Source organism: Palaemon carinicauda, chromosome 33, assembly GCF_036898095.1.
Source record: "Palaemon carinicauda isolate YSFRI2023 chromosome 33, ASM3689809v2, whole genome shotgun sequence".
Classification (NCBI taxonomy): domain Eukaryota; kingdom Metazoa; phylum Arthropoda; class Malacostraca; order Decapoda; family Palaemonidae; genus Palaemon; species Palaemon carinicauda.
Window position 1 is genome coordinate 5,748,987 of NC_090757.1, and position 17,209 is coordinate 5,766,195.

The 17,209-nt window shown below is 49.5% G+C and overlaps 1 protein-coding gene across 1 annotated transcript in view; it reads right to left on the reverse strand.

The window, feature by feature from the left end:
* Positions 1-15,586: 15,586 nt before the first annotated feature.
* LOC137625828 (ribosome quality control complex subunit NEMF-like) overlaps positions 15,587-17,209 on the reverse strand; it is a 162,861-nt gene continuing 161,238 nt past the window's right edge. The window contains exon 20 of the mRNA XM_068356715.1: positions 15,587-15,835. Coding sequence (XP_068212816.1) covers positions 15,637-15,835 — 199 coding nt within the window. The 3' untranslated portion in view covers positions 15,587-15,636. The remainder of the gene's footprint in view (positions 15,836-17,209) is intronic.

A 17,209-nucleotide genomic window follows, 5' to 3' on the forward strand; every position in this document is an offset into this window, starting at 1 on the left:
CAGCAGTTCAAACGTGAGGACACACAACTCCCTCGATCTTAGTCCTCCTTGTTTCTTTATGTAGGCCACTACCGTGGTGTTGTCGCACATCAACACCACGGTGTTCCCTGGGAGTAGATGGACTAACTCCAGGCTCGCCCTTCGTACTGCCCGCATCTCTAGCACGTTTGTGATGGGCTTTCTCCTCGTTCGTCCAGGTCCCTCTTGCTGACCGTCCGAGCAGATGGGCACCCTACCCCTCCTTTGATGCGTCCATGAACAGGAGCATTTCCGGAGGGTCGGCTGCGAAGGGCACTCCCTTGAGGGTGTTCGACCTGCCGCACCACCTCTCTAGGACCTCCTTCGTCTCCGGGATCACCTTGTGGGGGGAGTCCCTCTGGTTCCAGTTCTCCTTCAGATGCCACTGGACCTCTCTGAGCTTCAGCCTGCCCTGGGGGACCAGTTTCTCTAATGACACAAGGTGTCCTATCAGTCTCTGCCAGTCCTTCGCTCTCCTGGGCTGGTCCGACAGGAAGGGGCGGAGGACTCGGTCTAGGTTGTCTAATATCTTCGCGGAGGGGAAGGCCCTTGCCAACCGGGAGTCCAGAACCATTTCGAGGTAGGTCATCCTGGTGGAGGGTATCAACTGGGACTTCTTCAGGTTGATGATGATACCCGGGACGTTGCAGAACTGCAGAAGCTTCGTGCCTTGTTCCCTCAGTACTTCCTCTGAGGCTGAAAGTAACAACCAGTCGTCTAGGTACCGAATCAGGCGAATGCCCTGTTCGTGTGCCCAGGCTGAGACCGTCGTGAAGACCCTCATGAAGACCTGAGGGGCTGTGGACAGCCCGAAGCAGAGGGTCTTGAACTGCAACGTCTGGGTACCCCATTTCACCCGTAGGTACTTCCTGCTGGATGGATGAATTGGAATTTGGAAGTAGGCGTCCTTGAGGTCTACTGACATCATGAAGTCCCCGACCCTCAAGGACGCTAAGACCGACTTCGGAGTGTCCATCTTGAAGTCGGTCTTGCACACGAATTTGTTGAGGGCTGAGAAGTCTATGACCGATCTCCAGCTCCCTGTCGCCTTCTCCACCAAGAACAGCCTGCTGTAGAACCCCGGACCAGGGTCCTTGACTGGTTCCATCGCTCCTTTTGCCAACATCGCTGAGACTTCTTCCTGTAGGGCTGTCTTCTTCACGGGGTCCTTGGGGGCTAGCCACCCTGCCTGCTGATCTGGTATCAGAGGTAGGGGTTCCGCTGGGAAGGGTAACCTGTACCCTTCCTTCAGGACTGCCGCGGTCCACGGGTCTGCTCTGTGGTCTTTCCATGCTTGCCAAGAGTGTTTGAGGTATCCCCCTACCTGAGGCTTCGGCAGGAGTAGGGAGCCTCCCTCCCTATCTTCTCCTAGAGGCACGGCCTGAACGCCCTCTTCTGGATGCTGCATACGAAGGCCTATAGAAGGATTGAGCTGAGGCTGCTCCCGTACGGGAGGGCTGAGAGGACTGTGACCAGGCTGTAGTAGGGGTGTCTCTCCTGGTCTGGCTAGGAGTAGCCCAAGATGGCAGCGGAGGTCGACCTTCTGTGCGTGGGCCTCCTCACTGGGGGAGGTCTGGGATCGGCCTGGTCCTTGAGTTTTCTGACCCTTTCAATCGACTCCTCGGCTGCCTTCAGGGGGAAAATAGTGTCATCCCACAGGGTTAGGCTTCTCAGGGACCTCGCCTCTCTGTCGGGGAGCCGTCTGGTTATCTTGTTAAGGACCGTGTTCGTCCTCTGTAGGACCTAGTTGGGGGCCTGTGCTAGTGACTGGTATGAGAGAAACTTCAGAGCCTTACCTCCCTAGCTAATCAGCTCCTTGAGTAAGGCCTGATTTTCTGGGACCGTGAGGTCGTACGATGCCTGGACGCCCACCAATCCAGCCAGGAGGAGACGTTCACCAGATCCTTCACAATCTCCTCCATCATGGTGGCTTCCGCAGGAGAAAAACAGATTGGTGCTAACGAGGCTCTCTCTTCCGCAGCTCGTCCCAAAACGGCGAGTGCAGGCTCCAGGGTACATGCGCCTGCACAGTGGCCCTCCGGAAGGTAAAACTTGCTCTGGGACTTCAGGCCCTGTAGTAGTTTGGAGGAACTCTGGTTCTTGGGAGCCTCGGCGTGGTTGGCCACAATCTTGTCTACGTGGGCTCTACCTAGCTTCACATCCCTGGCTGGCGGAAGGGCCAGGGAGGGTCTCTGCTGGACCGCCAGAATTCCTCGGAGGAGGGCTCGGGCTCGTCTAGCCTGTGGTGTCTCCGGATGAGGCCTATCACTCTGCGATAGGCTGATACCTCCGCTGCTGAGCCTTCCCCCTGATCATCCAGCTCCTCCGCAGGACGAACTTCTGCATGCGACGGGACACCTCCGTACAGGGAGAAGCCAAGGCCTTGGCCTTCTCCATCTCCTGGGGTTCTGGTTGAAGAATGGGCATAGCCATCGAGATGGAGGCCTCCGTCCTCGGTCTATCCTTCCTCACGGAGGACCACGTGTCTGCGGGTCTACTCGACGAGGAGAGCCGTCCTTCACGATCCTGACGGCTCAGGGATGTCTTGGAGGTCTAGACGCGGCTGCCAGACCGAAGGGGCGATTCTCCGCTGGGCGGATGGAGCCGGAACCTTCGCGGACTTATGCCTGTCTGCTGGGACCTGGGACGATGACTCCCTCCGTCTGTCCAATCTGCTACTGGAAGAGTATCTCTCTAGAGAACGGGCTTTAGGGCGCCAACCTGAAGAGCCTGGGACCGCTACTAACTCCAACAGTCTGCTGCGAGGTATAACCATCCACTCCTTGGCTTCTCCTCCATTTCCTTCTGGGGGATCCGGAACGTCTTCTCCCGTGGCAAGACCTGGAGCGGGAGTGCGATCGGGAGTGCCTCCTGCGGGACTTCTCTCGATGTCTTCTTTGTTTTCTCCGGGCTTCGTCCACTGAGGAGCAGGAATAAGCCTCGACTGATGAACCCAACAACTTGTAGGCCCGTTTAGGCGGGCCCGACTCACGCGATGACGTAGGATGGATCCCTCGACGCTCGACTGGCGGCGGGGCTTGTAGGAAGCCGTCCGGAAATGTAGCAGATGGCGCTAGAGGGGAGCGCGGACGCTCTTCAGTGGGGGACCAGGAACCGAAGCCCTCTTCCATTCTCAGCGGGGACCTGAAGGGTGTCTTTGGGAGTAACCCACGCGAGGGGGTCTAATGTCGGCGAGTGTTCCTTCTCAGCGGTACCTTCGGCTGCAGAAGTTCCTGAAAAACAAGCCCAGGAGGCTAGAGAAGAATTAGGGACATTTTTCCCCCACATAGGGTCATCAGAGGAGACGTGCCCTGCTTGCACCAGGACTCCGTCCCCCACACACACTCCCGACCCTCCCTCAGGCCCCACACTTGCCTGGAAAGATGCCACAACCCCTCTATCTTGCAGATCAGACTCCTGGGGAAGGGCCACGGGCCTCTTCCCCGCAACGGACTTACCTCGTCCCCTACTCTGGGTAGGGGAGGGTGGTAGGGAAGCTCGGCCCGACAACACGCCCGGCGAAGCAGGGGGAGAAGCGATGCTCGACTTCCTAGGCGACTTCTTCTTTTTGGTGCCGTAACGCATCCACTGCACCTCGTTCCAGGACACGCACTCCAGACACGCACTGCCCCTACACGACAAACACGAGGAGTGCGGGGATACTAACGGTTTCGATAGAAACGCTCCACACGATTTACCGGCCATAGGCCCAGGACAAAGGCAGGGATGCTCCATAACGCAGTAGGAAGCACTACGAGACACAAGAACGCACAGGGAAAGCAAAGGGAAAATCATAAATGAACCACGTGGGAACCGCGTGAGAGACAAAGGGGTCGGGGACACAAAAGAGTCACACTGAGATTAAGGAGAGTGGCGAGAAGATATCGCGATGTGACCAGAGAACTTACTGGAGGTCGAGACCTGAGCAAGCATGCTCTCTGACCCAGGGTTAGCCCCAGGGTGCGTATCTCTTCGCCTGAGGTTACCCCTCATAGAAAATGGGTATAGGGTAGACTACACAAAACTCTGGTCGGTTGGGAGGAGATCCCAGATACTCCTAAGAAAGTAGTTCGAGGTAAGTACTCTGTGTTTGAACAAAAATATTTTAAATATTAACTCATCAATTTATGGTCCTTGAATCAAACTTTTAGTACCTTTTAGGGAGTCAATGCAACAACTAAATATTCTTTAAGAGTTGTATTTCTTACCTGCGCAAGCTAAATTATTTGAGGCTTTATGTTTTCTCCATGTGTATCCTCTTATTCTTTTGTGAATGATCATGTGTTGATTTTTGGTATGTACTGGATATCTTTTAATTTGTTAATGATCTTGGTATGGGCTTTTGAACATGATTTTATATATGGAATTTGGTCAGTGGTGGGGCTATTCAGTGCTTAGACAAAATGAGGTTGGGTCTTTGATATGAATTTAATTGTTCTTGGAACATGGTTTGACAATTTGGCTGTTCACCTACATGGTTTAAGTACAGTAATCGACATTGCCAAGTTAGGTGAAAGAATTATGCAGTTTTTTTCCTATTAGTGGATTTATAGAGTTTCATCCCATGAAGTTATCATCAAGCAATTGAGTATTAGTTACATTTCAAAATTCTCATAGGGCCTGACCTAAGAATTTGTTTTTAAATAGGTGTAAGTTGGACCAATAAAGTTCTCCAGTATGAATGTGGCATTTTTAGACATGCCTAAGTTTTTCCTGATGCTCGTTATGTAGGCCTTTAGTCCCTGGGAAAGTTACTTGTTAAGTAGGCCTTTAACCTGTTAAGCGTCACCCACGTGATAAACCGTTCACCAGGATCTACTCGGTACTGCCTTCAACTGCACATTCCGTTCATGACTTTAATTGCCTTTTTCAAGCCGTCAGTCTCGTGATATTACATTTACTCGTATAGTAAGTATAGGATCACCACTTGGCAACACTCTCAGCATATGGGGGCTGTAAATAGAAACTTATATGATGTCTAGCAACTATTTTTCTGAAGGTAGCTTGATGTTAGAAACTGGTTTCCTATCAGTGCGCTTCGGGTGTTCATGCGGAAGTGGTTGTTTGTTGTTCCTTTTGTAATGAACGGTCATAAGAGGAAGGTTATTTCTTTAGATGAAATAAATTATATTCTTGTTGAAGAATTTGATAATGATAACCTGTTTGATAATGAGAGCACTAGTTCTGAATCCTCCAGAGATGAGTATATTGAAGAAACAAAGTTTTCTTTCGATGCCGAAAGCGAAAATGACTTCTCATTACTGAATGACTGGACAACGAGATTTCACAAAACTATATAGGAAAGGAAACGCCGAGAGAGAGAGAGAGAGAGAGAGAGAGAGAGAGAGAGAGAGAGAGAGAGAGAGAGAGAGAGAGAGAGAGAGAGAGAGAGAGAGAGAGAGAGAGAGAGAGAGAGAGAGAGAGAGTGTGTGTGTGTGTGTGTGTGTGTGTGTGTGTGTGTGTGTGTGTGTGTGTGTGTGTGTGTGTGTGTGTGTGTGTGTGTGTGTGTGTGTGTGTGTGTGTGGATAAATAATGTACAAATGTATGACGAACATATTTGAAAACTATATAGGAAACGATATGGAGAGAGAGAGAGAGAGACACTTCTCCCTACGCTTTTGTTGCTTATCCAGGGGTAAGATTTACAATTGAAGATAAAAAGAACCCATTAGAATATTCAGTATTATGTAGCCATTTGAAATGAAATAATAGTAGTATTAATTGTTTTTTTTACTCTATCATTTAATTAATATCCCTACTCTTAACTATAAACACGAATTATAAGCAAAAAGAAATGATATCAACTTTGAAAAATTATCATTAGTGAAATGACCGCTCAGGGCAAAAAAAGCATGACGATAAGTTAGCGGCAACCTGGTCCAGGGGGGACGCTTAACAGGTTAATCACTAAGTGAGTTTGCTATTATGTTGAAATCACAAATTTTAAGTAATTTGTATTTTTCCTAACATACTTACCTTGAACTACTTTCTTGAGAGAGTCTGGAATCTCTCAATCACCGACCAAGAATTTTGCGTTGTTGTCCCCCTCTCCGCTGCCTCTCAAGGGCGTTCCAGGGTGTAAGGATACTCGCCCAGGTGCAACCCAGGTCACGCGTGTGGCCATGCTTGATATCCAGTAAGCTTCTGTTTTAAGGCCTCCTCGAACTCCAGAAGATACTCGGGGCAGGATGGGAGGGCCATTACCCGAAAGTAGTTCGAGGTAAGTATGTTAGGAAAAATACAAATTACTTAAAATTTGTGATTTGTTCCAACACACAATACTTACCTCGAACTACTTTCTTAGGAGACTTATACTTTAGGAGGAGGGAGTAGCTTACAGATTGAAATGTTTGAGAGTCGCTGGGGCCCTTGAACTAGATAGGGGGCTAGTTCTGGGACTCCCAGGGAGAGGCAGGAAAGTAGGGGAAGGCACACAAAAGTATACCTTATGTACAACTCACCTTTTATTCAAAATCCATACTTGATGTGTTTTAACGTCCCATATCTCATGTAGGGATGGGGAAAAAAGGGTGGGGTCTCGGGAATACGGATAGAGGTTAGCCAGGAAGTAAGGAGGAACTTGTGTCGCTTACGATTACTTCCCACGGCTAACCCGGGGCCCAAACTACTAAACTTGTTGCATGGCCGCAATGACTGGCCCGATGGAGAAGGTATCCAAGGACTTCCTCGTATAGTCCTTGAGGTAGTGGGTTGTAAAGATGGACTGCCTAGTCCAAGTGCCCACCCGTATTATTTGGGCTACCACCATGTTGGTGCCAAACGCTAAGGACATGCTAAGACCTCTAATATCATGAGGTCTTGGGGTACCAGGCACCGTGGAGCCCTCACTCTCATAGACCCTCTTTATAACCTGTCTCGGCCAGAAGGATATGGTGTTTTTGGAAACTGCCTTCTTGACCGAGCCTGTGGACACAAACAAACTCTTCACCACCAGGCTGAGTTTGGCCGTCCTACAAAGGTATTTCCTGATGGTCCTTACGGGACACAAGAGCAGGTCACTAGGGTTGTCCGAGCGTGGAATAGCCGGAATTGAGACCTCGGGTCCGCAATTGCAGGGTTCTGGGTCTTTGTTACGAACTCCGGCAAGAACTTTAAAGTCATGTCCTTCCACCCTTTCGAGTGGGATACCTCGAAAGACAGGCCGTGAAGCTCGCTCACTCGTTTCGCTGAGGCCAGGGCTAGTAAGTAGGAAGATGGCTTTGAGGGTGAGCTCTTAGTCTAAAACATCTTTAGAGGCTCGTAGGGAGGCCGTGAAAGGACCTGAAGGACTTTGGCCACATCCCACTGGGGAACCCTCGAGGTGTGAGGATCACAAGTTTGCTCAAAACTCTTGATGAGCATCGAGATGTGACGTGAGGTCCCTAGATTGATGCTCTTAACCTGGAACACCTGTCCTAACGCTTCTCGAACCCCCTTGCTGGCTGGGATGGGGACCCCTAGATCATCCCTCAAGTGTACCAGGAAGTCTGCGATGTTGTGGACCGAAACGTCCAAGGGCCGAAGGTTCTGAGTGGCACACCATTTGACAAAGGTGCCCATATATCTTGGTACACAACACAGAGGACCTCCGCAGGTACCCTGACCTCCTATCCGCTGTTTTGTCCGAGAACCCTTACTTCCTTAGTAACCGCTTGATAACCTCCACGCGTGTAGCCTCAGCCTGAGGGTTTTCGAGCACCTTTTGGCAGTGTGGTTTACTTAGCAGGTCTCCTCTTACTGGTAAGGGCCATGGCGGGAGAATGGCTAGGTCGTGCAGATCCACAAACCACTCCCTCTCCGGCCACCAAGGCACTACCAAAGTCATCTCTGTGGACTTTGACTGTCTTAACCTGTTGAGCACCCGTCTGATCATCCCGAAGGGGGGAAAGGCGTATACTGTACGTGGAGGTTGAACCCAAGGGTGCTGGAAGGTGTCTTCGAAGGCTGCTGTCGGATCCGATATCGGGGAGTAGAACTCGGGGAGCTTTGTTGTCGCACATGAGGGCTACCGAGTTCCCTGAACGAGGCGGACAAAGCTTATCAGTGTCCTCTGCACTGCCATGAGCTCCAGAAAATTGATGTGCCGGGCCTCTTCCCCCACTGACCATTTCCCCTCTGCTGTTTCCTCGAGGAGATGCACTCCCCACCCTTCCTTCGATTCGTCCATGAAGAGCAGCATCTCCTGGGGAGGGGAGCCGAACGGAATCCCTTTCAACGTATTCCTCCTGTCGGACCACCAGAGGAGAGCTTCTTTGAAGGGAAGTGACACCGGAATTATCTTCTGTGGGGAGTTTCCCATTGACCAGAGGTCCTTCAGGTTCCACTGAACCGGTCTGAGTTTGAGCCTTGCTTGTGTGTCCAGGTCGAGACCAGGGCGAAGACTCTCATGAAGACTTGAGGGGCTGTCGACAGACCGAAGCAGAGGGTCCTGAATTGAAGAGTCTGGGGGCCCCACTTTACTGAGAAAATTTCCTGCTGGAGGGGTGAACGGGAACCTGGAAGTAGGCATCCTTGAGATCCAGGGACATCATGAAATCTCCTTCTCTCAAGGCTGCCAAAACCGACTTCAGCGTGTCCATCTTGTAGGGTGTCTTCTTGATGAATTTGTTCAATGCCAAGAGGTCGATTACTGATCTCCAACCTCCTGCCACTTTCTCCACCAGGATGAGTCTGCTGTAGAATCCCGGCGACGGCTCGTGCATGGGTTGCAGGGCTCTTTTCTCCAACATAACTTCCATCTCTGCCTGTAGAGCTACCTTCTTCTCCGAGTCGTTGGGAGCTAACCATACCCCTCGGTGATCGGGGATCAGCGGGAGCAGCTCTGACAGGAAGGGAATCCTGTATCCCTCCCTGAGAACAGTAACTGTCCATGGGTCCGCCCCGTTGTCCCGCCATGCTTGCCAAAACTGTTTGAGGTATCCCCCCACCAGGGGCGTGGGAAGGTGTAGGGGACCTCTCTCCCTATCTCCTTCTGGGAAGGCGGTTTGATCGGCTTCTCCTTGACCCGGAGAACTTAGGTCTATAGTAGGTTTGGGGTTGAGCACCACTCCCCCTGGAGGGCCACGGAGGCTGGTGCCAAGAAGAGGTGGATGCTACTTTCCTAGCTGGGGGCGGAGGCGGGTAAGGCTCGTCCGCCGCAGGTCTCCTCGCAACGGGCCACCTTGTCAACTGCTGCCTGGGCTCGGCTGGCACCTTCAATCTGCTGAGTCTCTCCACCGTCTCTGCTACCGTCTGGAGAGGGAACACCGTCTTGGCCGAGACGGAGAGTTTCTAAGGAACTTTGCCTCTAGCTCGGGGAGCCTGCGGGAAAGTCTTGTTTAGGATAGTGTCCCATCTCCTCAGAACCCAGTTGGCTGTCTGGTTAGGGACTGGTGTGTCAGAAATTTCATGGCTTTATCCCCCGAGCGGATCAATTCTTTCTGAAGGGCCTGATTGTCTGGCACTGCGAGGTCGTATGAGATCTGAAAGCTCGCCAGTGTACAGGCCCACCAATCCAGCCAAGAGGTGACGTTCACAACGTCCTGAGCGATGACCTCCATTATGGCAGCCTCCGCTGGAGAGAAGACCACCGGCGCGCTAAGGCTATGTTCTTCCGAGTTGCCTTGGTTCAGTGTAACGACCACTTCTTCTACCTTGCGGGGCCCTGAATGGTATCTGTCCAGCACGTAGAACTTCCTCTAGGTCTTGAGACCCGGTAGGAGTTTGCCTGAGCCCTGTGACCTCAGGGAATTCTCCGGGGCTGAGACGTACAAGTTCACGTGTTCCATTCCCATGGCAACATCAGGGGCTAAAGGCAGGGTCAAGAAGTCGTCTTCTGCACAGGATCCTCCACCATCCTGCCCAGGCCCGAGAGCCAAGTTTGCGCAGCCGTTGGTTGAGGTTCGTCCAACCTATGGTGCCGTCGGATGAGAGCAAGCACCTAACGGTAGGACAAGACCTACACCGAACACTCGCCCGAGTCAATTAAACCGTCCACTGCCCATACCTCCGCGTTGGCAGGTTCCTCGAACGCGGAGGGATCCGTGGGCATGGAGGCATCCCGTTCCTCCTAGTAGGATGATGGAGCGGCGCCTCCGTCATGGATAGAGCCGTTGGGGCGGAGGTAGCCGTCATGGGTCTACCCCACTCCCGGGCTCAACCCGGATGGCTCTGAATGATGGTCGTGGCAGCGACGAATCCCAAACCTTGGCCGGGACTGCTGTGACCATAGACTCTTGAGTCACGTTATTGTGCCGAACCCGCGGGATTTTTCCGCACACGGCTGGCGCTGCTGACTTACTAGTCCGGGGCAGTAACGAGTGTGCCAACGGCTGCCCCCAACGAGCGGGCGGAGCCGAAAAGATACTGTACAGTCAATTAAACCGTCCATTACCCGTGCCTCCGCGTCGGCAGGTTCCTTGAACGCGGAGGGATCTGTGGGCATGGAGGCATCACGTTCCTCCTGGTAGGATGATGGAGCGGGCGCCTCCGTCACGGGTAGAGCCGTTGGGGCGGAGGTACAGTGATACCTCGGTACTCGACCATAATCCGTTCGAGATCCGTGTTCGACCTCCGATTTGTTCGAGTACCGAATTTTTTTTCCCCATAAGAAATAATGGTATATATTCTATTCCGTTCCCAAGCACTCGAACAGGCCCAAAATATTAATAAAACGTGTACCTAAACAACAATAATTATCTAAATGTGTATGAAATTGGTCAGAAAATCCTATAAAACAATTTTAAACCATTTACTGTACTAAAATAAAACAATTTTAAACCATTTTCTGTACTGTAGTGAACATACCTTTGAGCAGCGGTTCGATGGCATACAGGGATGGATGTGGAGAGGATGGAAGGGGGAGGTTACTGCTTGGAAGGAGAGTCCCCTTCCATGATGTGGCGGGGTAGTTCTCCTTCAGGAGTTGTTTCTCTCTCCAATGAAAGGGTGGGCAGATCTATTTCAGGGGTTTCTTCTCTTCTTTGTCTCTTCTTTGGAGGAGAAACAGGCTTTGATGTAGCAGCTTTCTTTTCTTTTGTGAAAAACTGGTCTATTGTTAATTGTTTCTTCCTCCTCTGCAGTATTCTTCGAAAATGATACATGACACTATCATTAAACATATGCACTGCCCGGTTTGCTACTGCAATTTCTGGGTGGTATTTTTCAGCAAAAGCCTGCACATCTGCCCACTTGGAACAAATTTCATTGATGAGAGAACTTGGAACATCCTCCCTTACCTCATCCTCTTCTGAAGATTCCTGCTCCACAATCAGATCCTGCTGCTGTTGTTGTTGCAGGTGCAACAATTCCTCCACAGTCAACTCGGTAGAATGGCTTTCTACAAGCTCATCAATATCATCCTTGTCGACCTCAAGCCCCAAACTCCTGCCCATGACAACAATTTCCTCAACGACATCAGTGTCATCAGAAATTACAGGGGTAGCAGTGCTTGGACCCGCCTCTGGTTGGAAACCTTCAAACTCCCTCTCTGTGACACATGATGGCCACAGCTTACGCCAGGCAGAGTTCAATGTCCTATAGGTCACACCTCGCCAAGCTTGGTCAATCATGTTAACAGAGTTGAGGATGCTGAAGTGTTCCTTCCAGAATTCCTTTAGGGTCAACTTCGTGTCACTGGTCACTTCAAAACACTTTCTGAAAAGGGCCTTGGTATAGAGTTTTTTGAAGTTTGAAATGACCTGTTGGTCCATGGGCTGGAGTATGGGAGTAGTATTGGGGGGCAAGAATTTGATTTTGATAAAGCTGTATTCTTCTTTCAAGTCATCCTCGAGACCTGGAGGATGTGCAGGAGCATTGTCCATAACCAGAAGACATTTCATTGGCAAGCTCTTTTCAATGAGGTAAGCCTTAACCTGGGGGGCAAACACTTCGTTTATCCACTCAGTAAAGAATTGTCTTGTGACCCAAGATTTAGTGTTCGAGCGCCACATAACTGGTAGTGCACTTTTACAAATATTATTTCGTTTGAACACCCGGGGGTTGTCCGAGTGGTACACTAACAAGGGTTTGATCTTGCAATCGCCACTTGCATTTGCACACAGCAACAATGTTAGCCTATCTTTCATTGGCTTGTGACCTGGCATCTTCGTCTCGTCCTTGGTAATGTACGTATTGGCTGGCATTTTCTTCCAAAATAACCCAGTCTCATCACAATTAAAGACTTGTTGTGCGATCAAATTTTGTTCATTTATGTACCGATCGAATTCCCCCACGTATTTATCGGCTGCAATTTGATCCGAACTAGCTGCCTCCCCATGCCTAGTAACACGATGAATACCTGTTCTATTACGAAACTTTTCAAACCAACCCCTGCTCGCTTTAAATGTAAATGAATCACTTTCACTGGTACTCGGACTTTTCTTCACTAATTCTTCATAGATATGCAACGCTTTTTCACAAATGAACGCTTCACTAACACTTTCCCCGGCCAACTGTTTTTCTTTAATAAATATTAAAAGCAACTTTTCCATCTCCTCAATCACTTGTGGCCTTTGCTTAGTTACCGCCGTAACTCCCGTTGCAACATTCGCCTTCTTAATCATTTCTTTATGCTTTAAAAACGTAGAAATGGTCGACTTCGCCATTCCGTATTCTACCGCTAAATCGGACACTCGTACACCATTCTCATATTTCGCTATAATTTCCTTCTTCAACTCGATCGTTGTTCGCACTGTTTTCCTCTTCTCCTTCCCCTTAACACTCATTACTTTCTTGGGACTCATTATGAAAGCTAAAAAAGCAATTAAAAGCACTGAAAATCACTAAATCACAACGAATGCTGATCGCGCGTTGTCTGAGTGACGCTCTCGAGAGAACTGATGCTTCCCGAACAAGCGAGAGTGGCCGAGATGGCGCGATCATCACAAAGCCCATGCGGTCGTCACGTGTTCGGCTGGTCGAGTACCGAATTTTTGGTCGAGCACCGCAGCAAAAATTTCTCGAAAATTTTGGTCGAACTCCGAATTGTTCGAGTATAGAGTCGTTCGACTACCGAGGTATCACTGTAGTCATCATGGGTCTAGCCCCTCCCGGGCTCACCCGGAAGACGCTGGATGATGGTCGTGGCAGCGGCGAATCCCAAAACTTGACCGGGAGACTCTTAAGTCACGTTACTGTGCCGAACCCGCGGGATTTCTCCGCACACGGGTGGTGCCGCTGACTTACTAGGCCAGGGCAGTAACGAGTGTGCCAACGGCTGCCCCCGACAAGCGGGCGGAGCCGAAGAGACACTGTACAGTCAATTAAACCGTCCACTACCCGTACCTCTGCGTCGGCAGGTTCCTCGTACGCGGAGGGATCCGTGGGCATGGAGGCATCCCGTTCCTCCTGGTAGGATGATGGAGCGGGCGCCTCCGTCACGGGTAGAGCCGTTGGGGTGGAGGTAGCCATCATGGGTCTAGCCCCTCCCGGGCTCACCCGGATGACGCTGGTTGATGGTCATGGCAGCGCCGAATCCCAAAACTTGGCCGGGACCGCTGTGACCATAGACTCTTGAGTCACGTTACTGTGCTGAACCCGCGGGATTTCTCCGCACAAGGGTGGCGCCGCCGACTTTCTAGGGCGGGGCAGTAACGAGTGTGCCAACGACTGCCCCCGACGAGCGGGCGGAGCCGAAGAGACACTGTACAGGGCACCGGGAGTGGCTCCAGCAGCCACCAAGGTAGGCACTGGAGCGGCAACCGACCTGCTGAGGGTCCTTGGTCTGGAATTCGGGGTTACCGGCTCCATGAAGTCCGGAGGGAGCGTGGCTGATGGTGCCGGGGGTGAATAGGTTATGGGACGACCGTTGAACCATCCTTCGCTGTCCTCCTCCAATCTCAAGGGGGACCTGAAGGTCGTCCTCGGGGCCCTCCAAACGATGGAGTCGCGGTCCGAAACGCCCGTGGGTCACTTACCAATGTCCTGGCCACCCCCGGAAGATGATGTACTGTACCTGAAAAGCACGTTACGGGCGTGGGGATGGGCGCTGAAGCGAGCCCCCCCGGATCCACACTTATGACGGGTCCTGCGGGCACCAGGCCTTCGTCTAAAGCACACACTCCCACCACTTTAGCAGACTCCGCACTTGTCTGCATAGACCCCTTCAACACAGAATCCCCCACATTAGACTCATGGGGAATGGCTATGGGCCGCTTCCCCGAAACGAACTTACCTAGTCCCCTACCCTGGGTAGGGGAAGACGAAGGAGAACCTCTCTTCGACAGGACTGAGGGCGACATGACCGGCGATGAAAGGCCTGACTTCTTAAACGACCTCTTAGAAGCCTTCTTCTTTTTCTTGCCGAAGAGTCCATTGGAGCTCCGGCCAAGACTCTCACTCCGGGCCCTTAGACTCCGGGGAACACTTCTTCCCCCGACACGAGGAGCACAAGGAATGCGGGTCGACCCAGGGTGGCGAGACCCATGCCCCGCAAGCCTTACCCGCTTGAGACCCGGGACAGCGACGCTGAGGTTTCATGGTAAAATCGAACACAAACGACGCAAGGACATTAGGGAAAGGTGAGGAACACAACGCGAATACGTGAGACACAAGGTAAAGGAACACATGGAACAAGGGGTGAGAACACAAAGTAATCACGTGGGAACACAAGGTGAACGGCCGGGATAAACGAGAGAGCGGCGAGATGTTATCTACGCCGCGACCAGAAGCTAACTGGGTATCAAGCATGGCCACACGCGTGACCTGGGTTGCACCTGGGCGAGTATCCTTACGCCTTTGAGAGGCAGCGGAGAGGGGGGCAACTACGCAAAATTCTTGTTCGGTGATTGAGAGATTCCAGACTCTCCTAAGAAAGTAGTTCGAGGTAAGTATTCTGTGTTGGAACAAATTATATTTCAATTGAATTCTGGTAGAAGATTCAAAACTTCTCCATTACAGGTACAGTAATGTGAATTTAGCATAAGTTCTTTTACTTTAATCATCCTTTTGGCTGAGGTAAGATCTGAAAGTAAGTGGGTTTTCACTATTAATACTTTGAACACAAATGAGTGAAAGGAATGATAAGGAGGCAAGGAATATATCTGTACATCTAAATTCCTACCTATGGGGCAGCAATACATCAATAACATAGGATCTGAGCACGTCTTTGATGTCTGGGTGGTTTGTTAGATTCAATCCATTGTGCCGAAGCACAAAATCTTTACAAACAAAATGTTTGGGACTCAAGTGTTCTGAGAGTATAAATATGGGCTAAGTATTCTAATAATAATATATTTTATGGAAATTTACTTTTTGATCATATTTTCTGTAGTTTGAATTGTTCAGAATTGATATATGGACATCAGCTATATAATTTTTTAGTTCATCATGAATTAATTTCTTCGGGGGAAACAAACTGGTATTACGGCTAACACTTCAATACTTACCTCTAGGTCACAAATATTCAGGAGTTTTACTTTGTAGATTGGTATTATGATAATTTAGTTCAGCCTGACTCCTGATTTGAAGCACTGGATTTATAGGGTCGATTCACCCATTCATGCAATTTAAATTTCAATAATTATATGAACACATCATCTGTTTAGAAAAATTTCCTTGCATCACTAGGAAGAGTAAATAAAACACTTGTAGCTTTTAAATATATCCATATTTTCAACAATATTAAAAATCTATTATTTATTACTTCTTAATTTTAGTTATATTGGGAGCTGAAACCTTAACCTTGCCTGGAAGATTTCGTGCCAAATCCTGATCACGTATAGCCCTCAGAAGATCTTTTTCCCTTCCTGTGATTGTTTTATCTCCCAAGAATAAGGCCAAGGCAGTTTTACAAGCTTTACCTTTCTTTCCAGGTCCAGGAGTAAGCTTGACTTTAAACCTGATGAAAAGGTTAAAAATAAAAATTCAAATTAAAATACAGGACAATTTATATATTCTGACAGAAATCTAATGTGGATTAGGATTTCTTACTGGATTAAAATTGTGATAAGGATTGAGTAACTACTAGTCAGAAAAGACACATACAAAAGACCTGTTTTAGAGGAAAAGGAAGAGGGATAGAAGAAAACCTGAAAAAGACTGGAATTTAAGCAGATATGGCACCAATACATGGAGAGGATCTCACAAAATTAATGATTATCACGATAAATAATCAGATATAATTTGGGAAAGCAGACCAACACTAAAAAAGTTTTGTCATATACAAACAATTACTATACTGCATAGTGGGTTGTGGTAGGCTAGTGGCAACACTGGCTACATTTTGTGGTCTACAAGAGTAGTCCTAAAACCCTGCTCTCTCCCTGAAACAATAACACTCATTGTTATCCTGGGGTTGGAGAGATGTTTACCAGAAAAGTCATAAGCAGTCACTTCTTAATCCTCCCAGTTCGTAAGTTGGGTGGAGTGGTCTTCAGAACCTTGTGTGACCAGTGCAAAACTGTTACTTTCTTGCCAATGACATTCACTCATGAGTGACTTTTAAAGGTGTCAAGTAATTATATCTGATTCCAATAATACATAATATCTTTATTTCCAAAATTTAATAGGAGTATGAAAGTTGGAAACAGCTATTTCAACCTTCACAATGTATTTGGAAGCAACGCTGTACAGATGTAATTTACTGCCTTTTTTTTTTTTTTTTAAATATATTCATGTTTGAGGGCTATTAAAGGAAGATCACAAGGATATGACAGTTTTCTATGCAATCCTGTGTGAGTCATCGTGTTCGAGGACTATTAGGGTTTCTCCTGAGTGGTCTTCAGAGCTGGTGATGACGTATACCCTCGTTCAGCGATGGCAGCTCACGGAGAATGCAAAGGCCAAAACATGTTCCTGTGAAAATTGCTGCTCCTGCCCCATCACTACCTTCATTGCCGGAGGCAGTTCCTGATCTTCATGCCAACGATGGCGCTCTCCCTTGTTCTGAGCTTGCTCAGCCGGTGGAGGAAAGGCAAAGTGAAGTTTTCCTGGCACTCGTGGTAGACACTTTTCCCGAACGCGGGTTTGGTCCCCCCAAGAGTAGTTTTCGCCATACAAGATTAAGAGAGGGTTATGGCCTCGTCCATGCCTTTTCCTAATCCCTCAGTGTGGCCTGTCGGAACATGGAAATGTTACTTCTTGCTGTCTCATCTCGCCCAGTAGACTTGTCTCTCCCAGTCCTGCTGCAGCTATGCAACAGCTCGCAATCGCCCGTCCGGCTGCAATTGCCATCAGCTTGTCATTACCTGTCAACTCTCCATCGCCCGACATC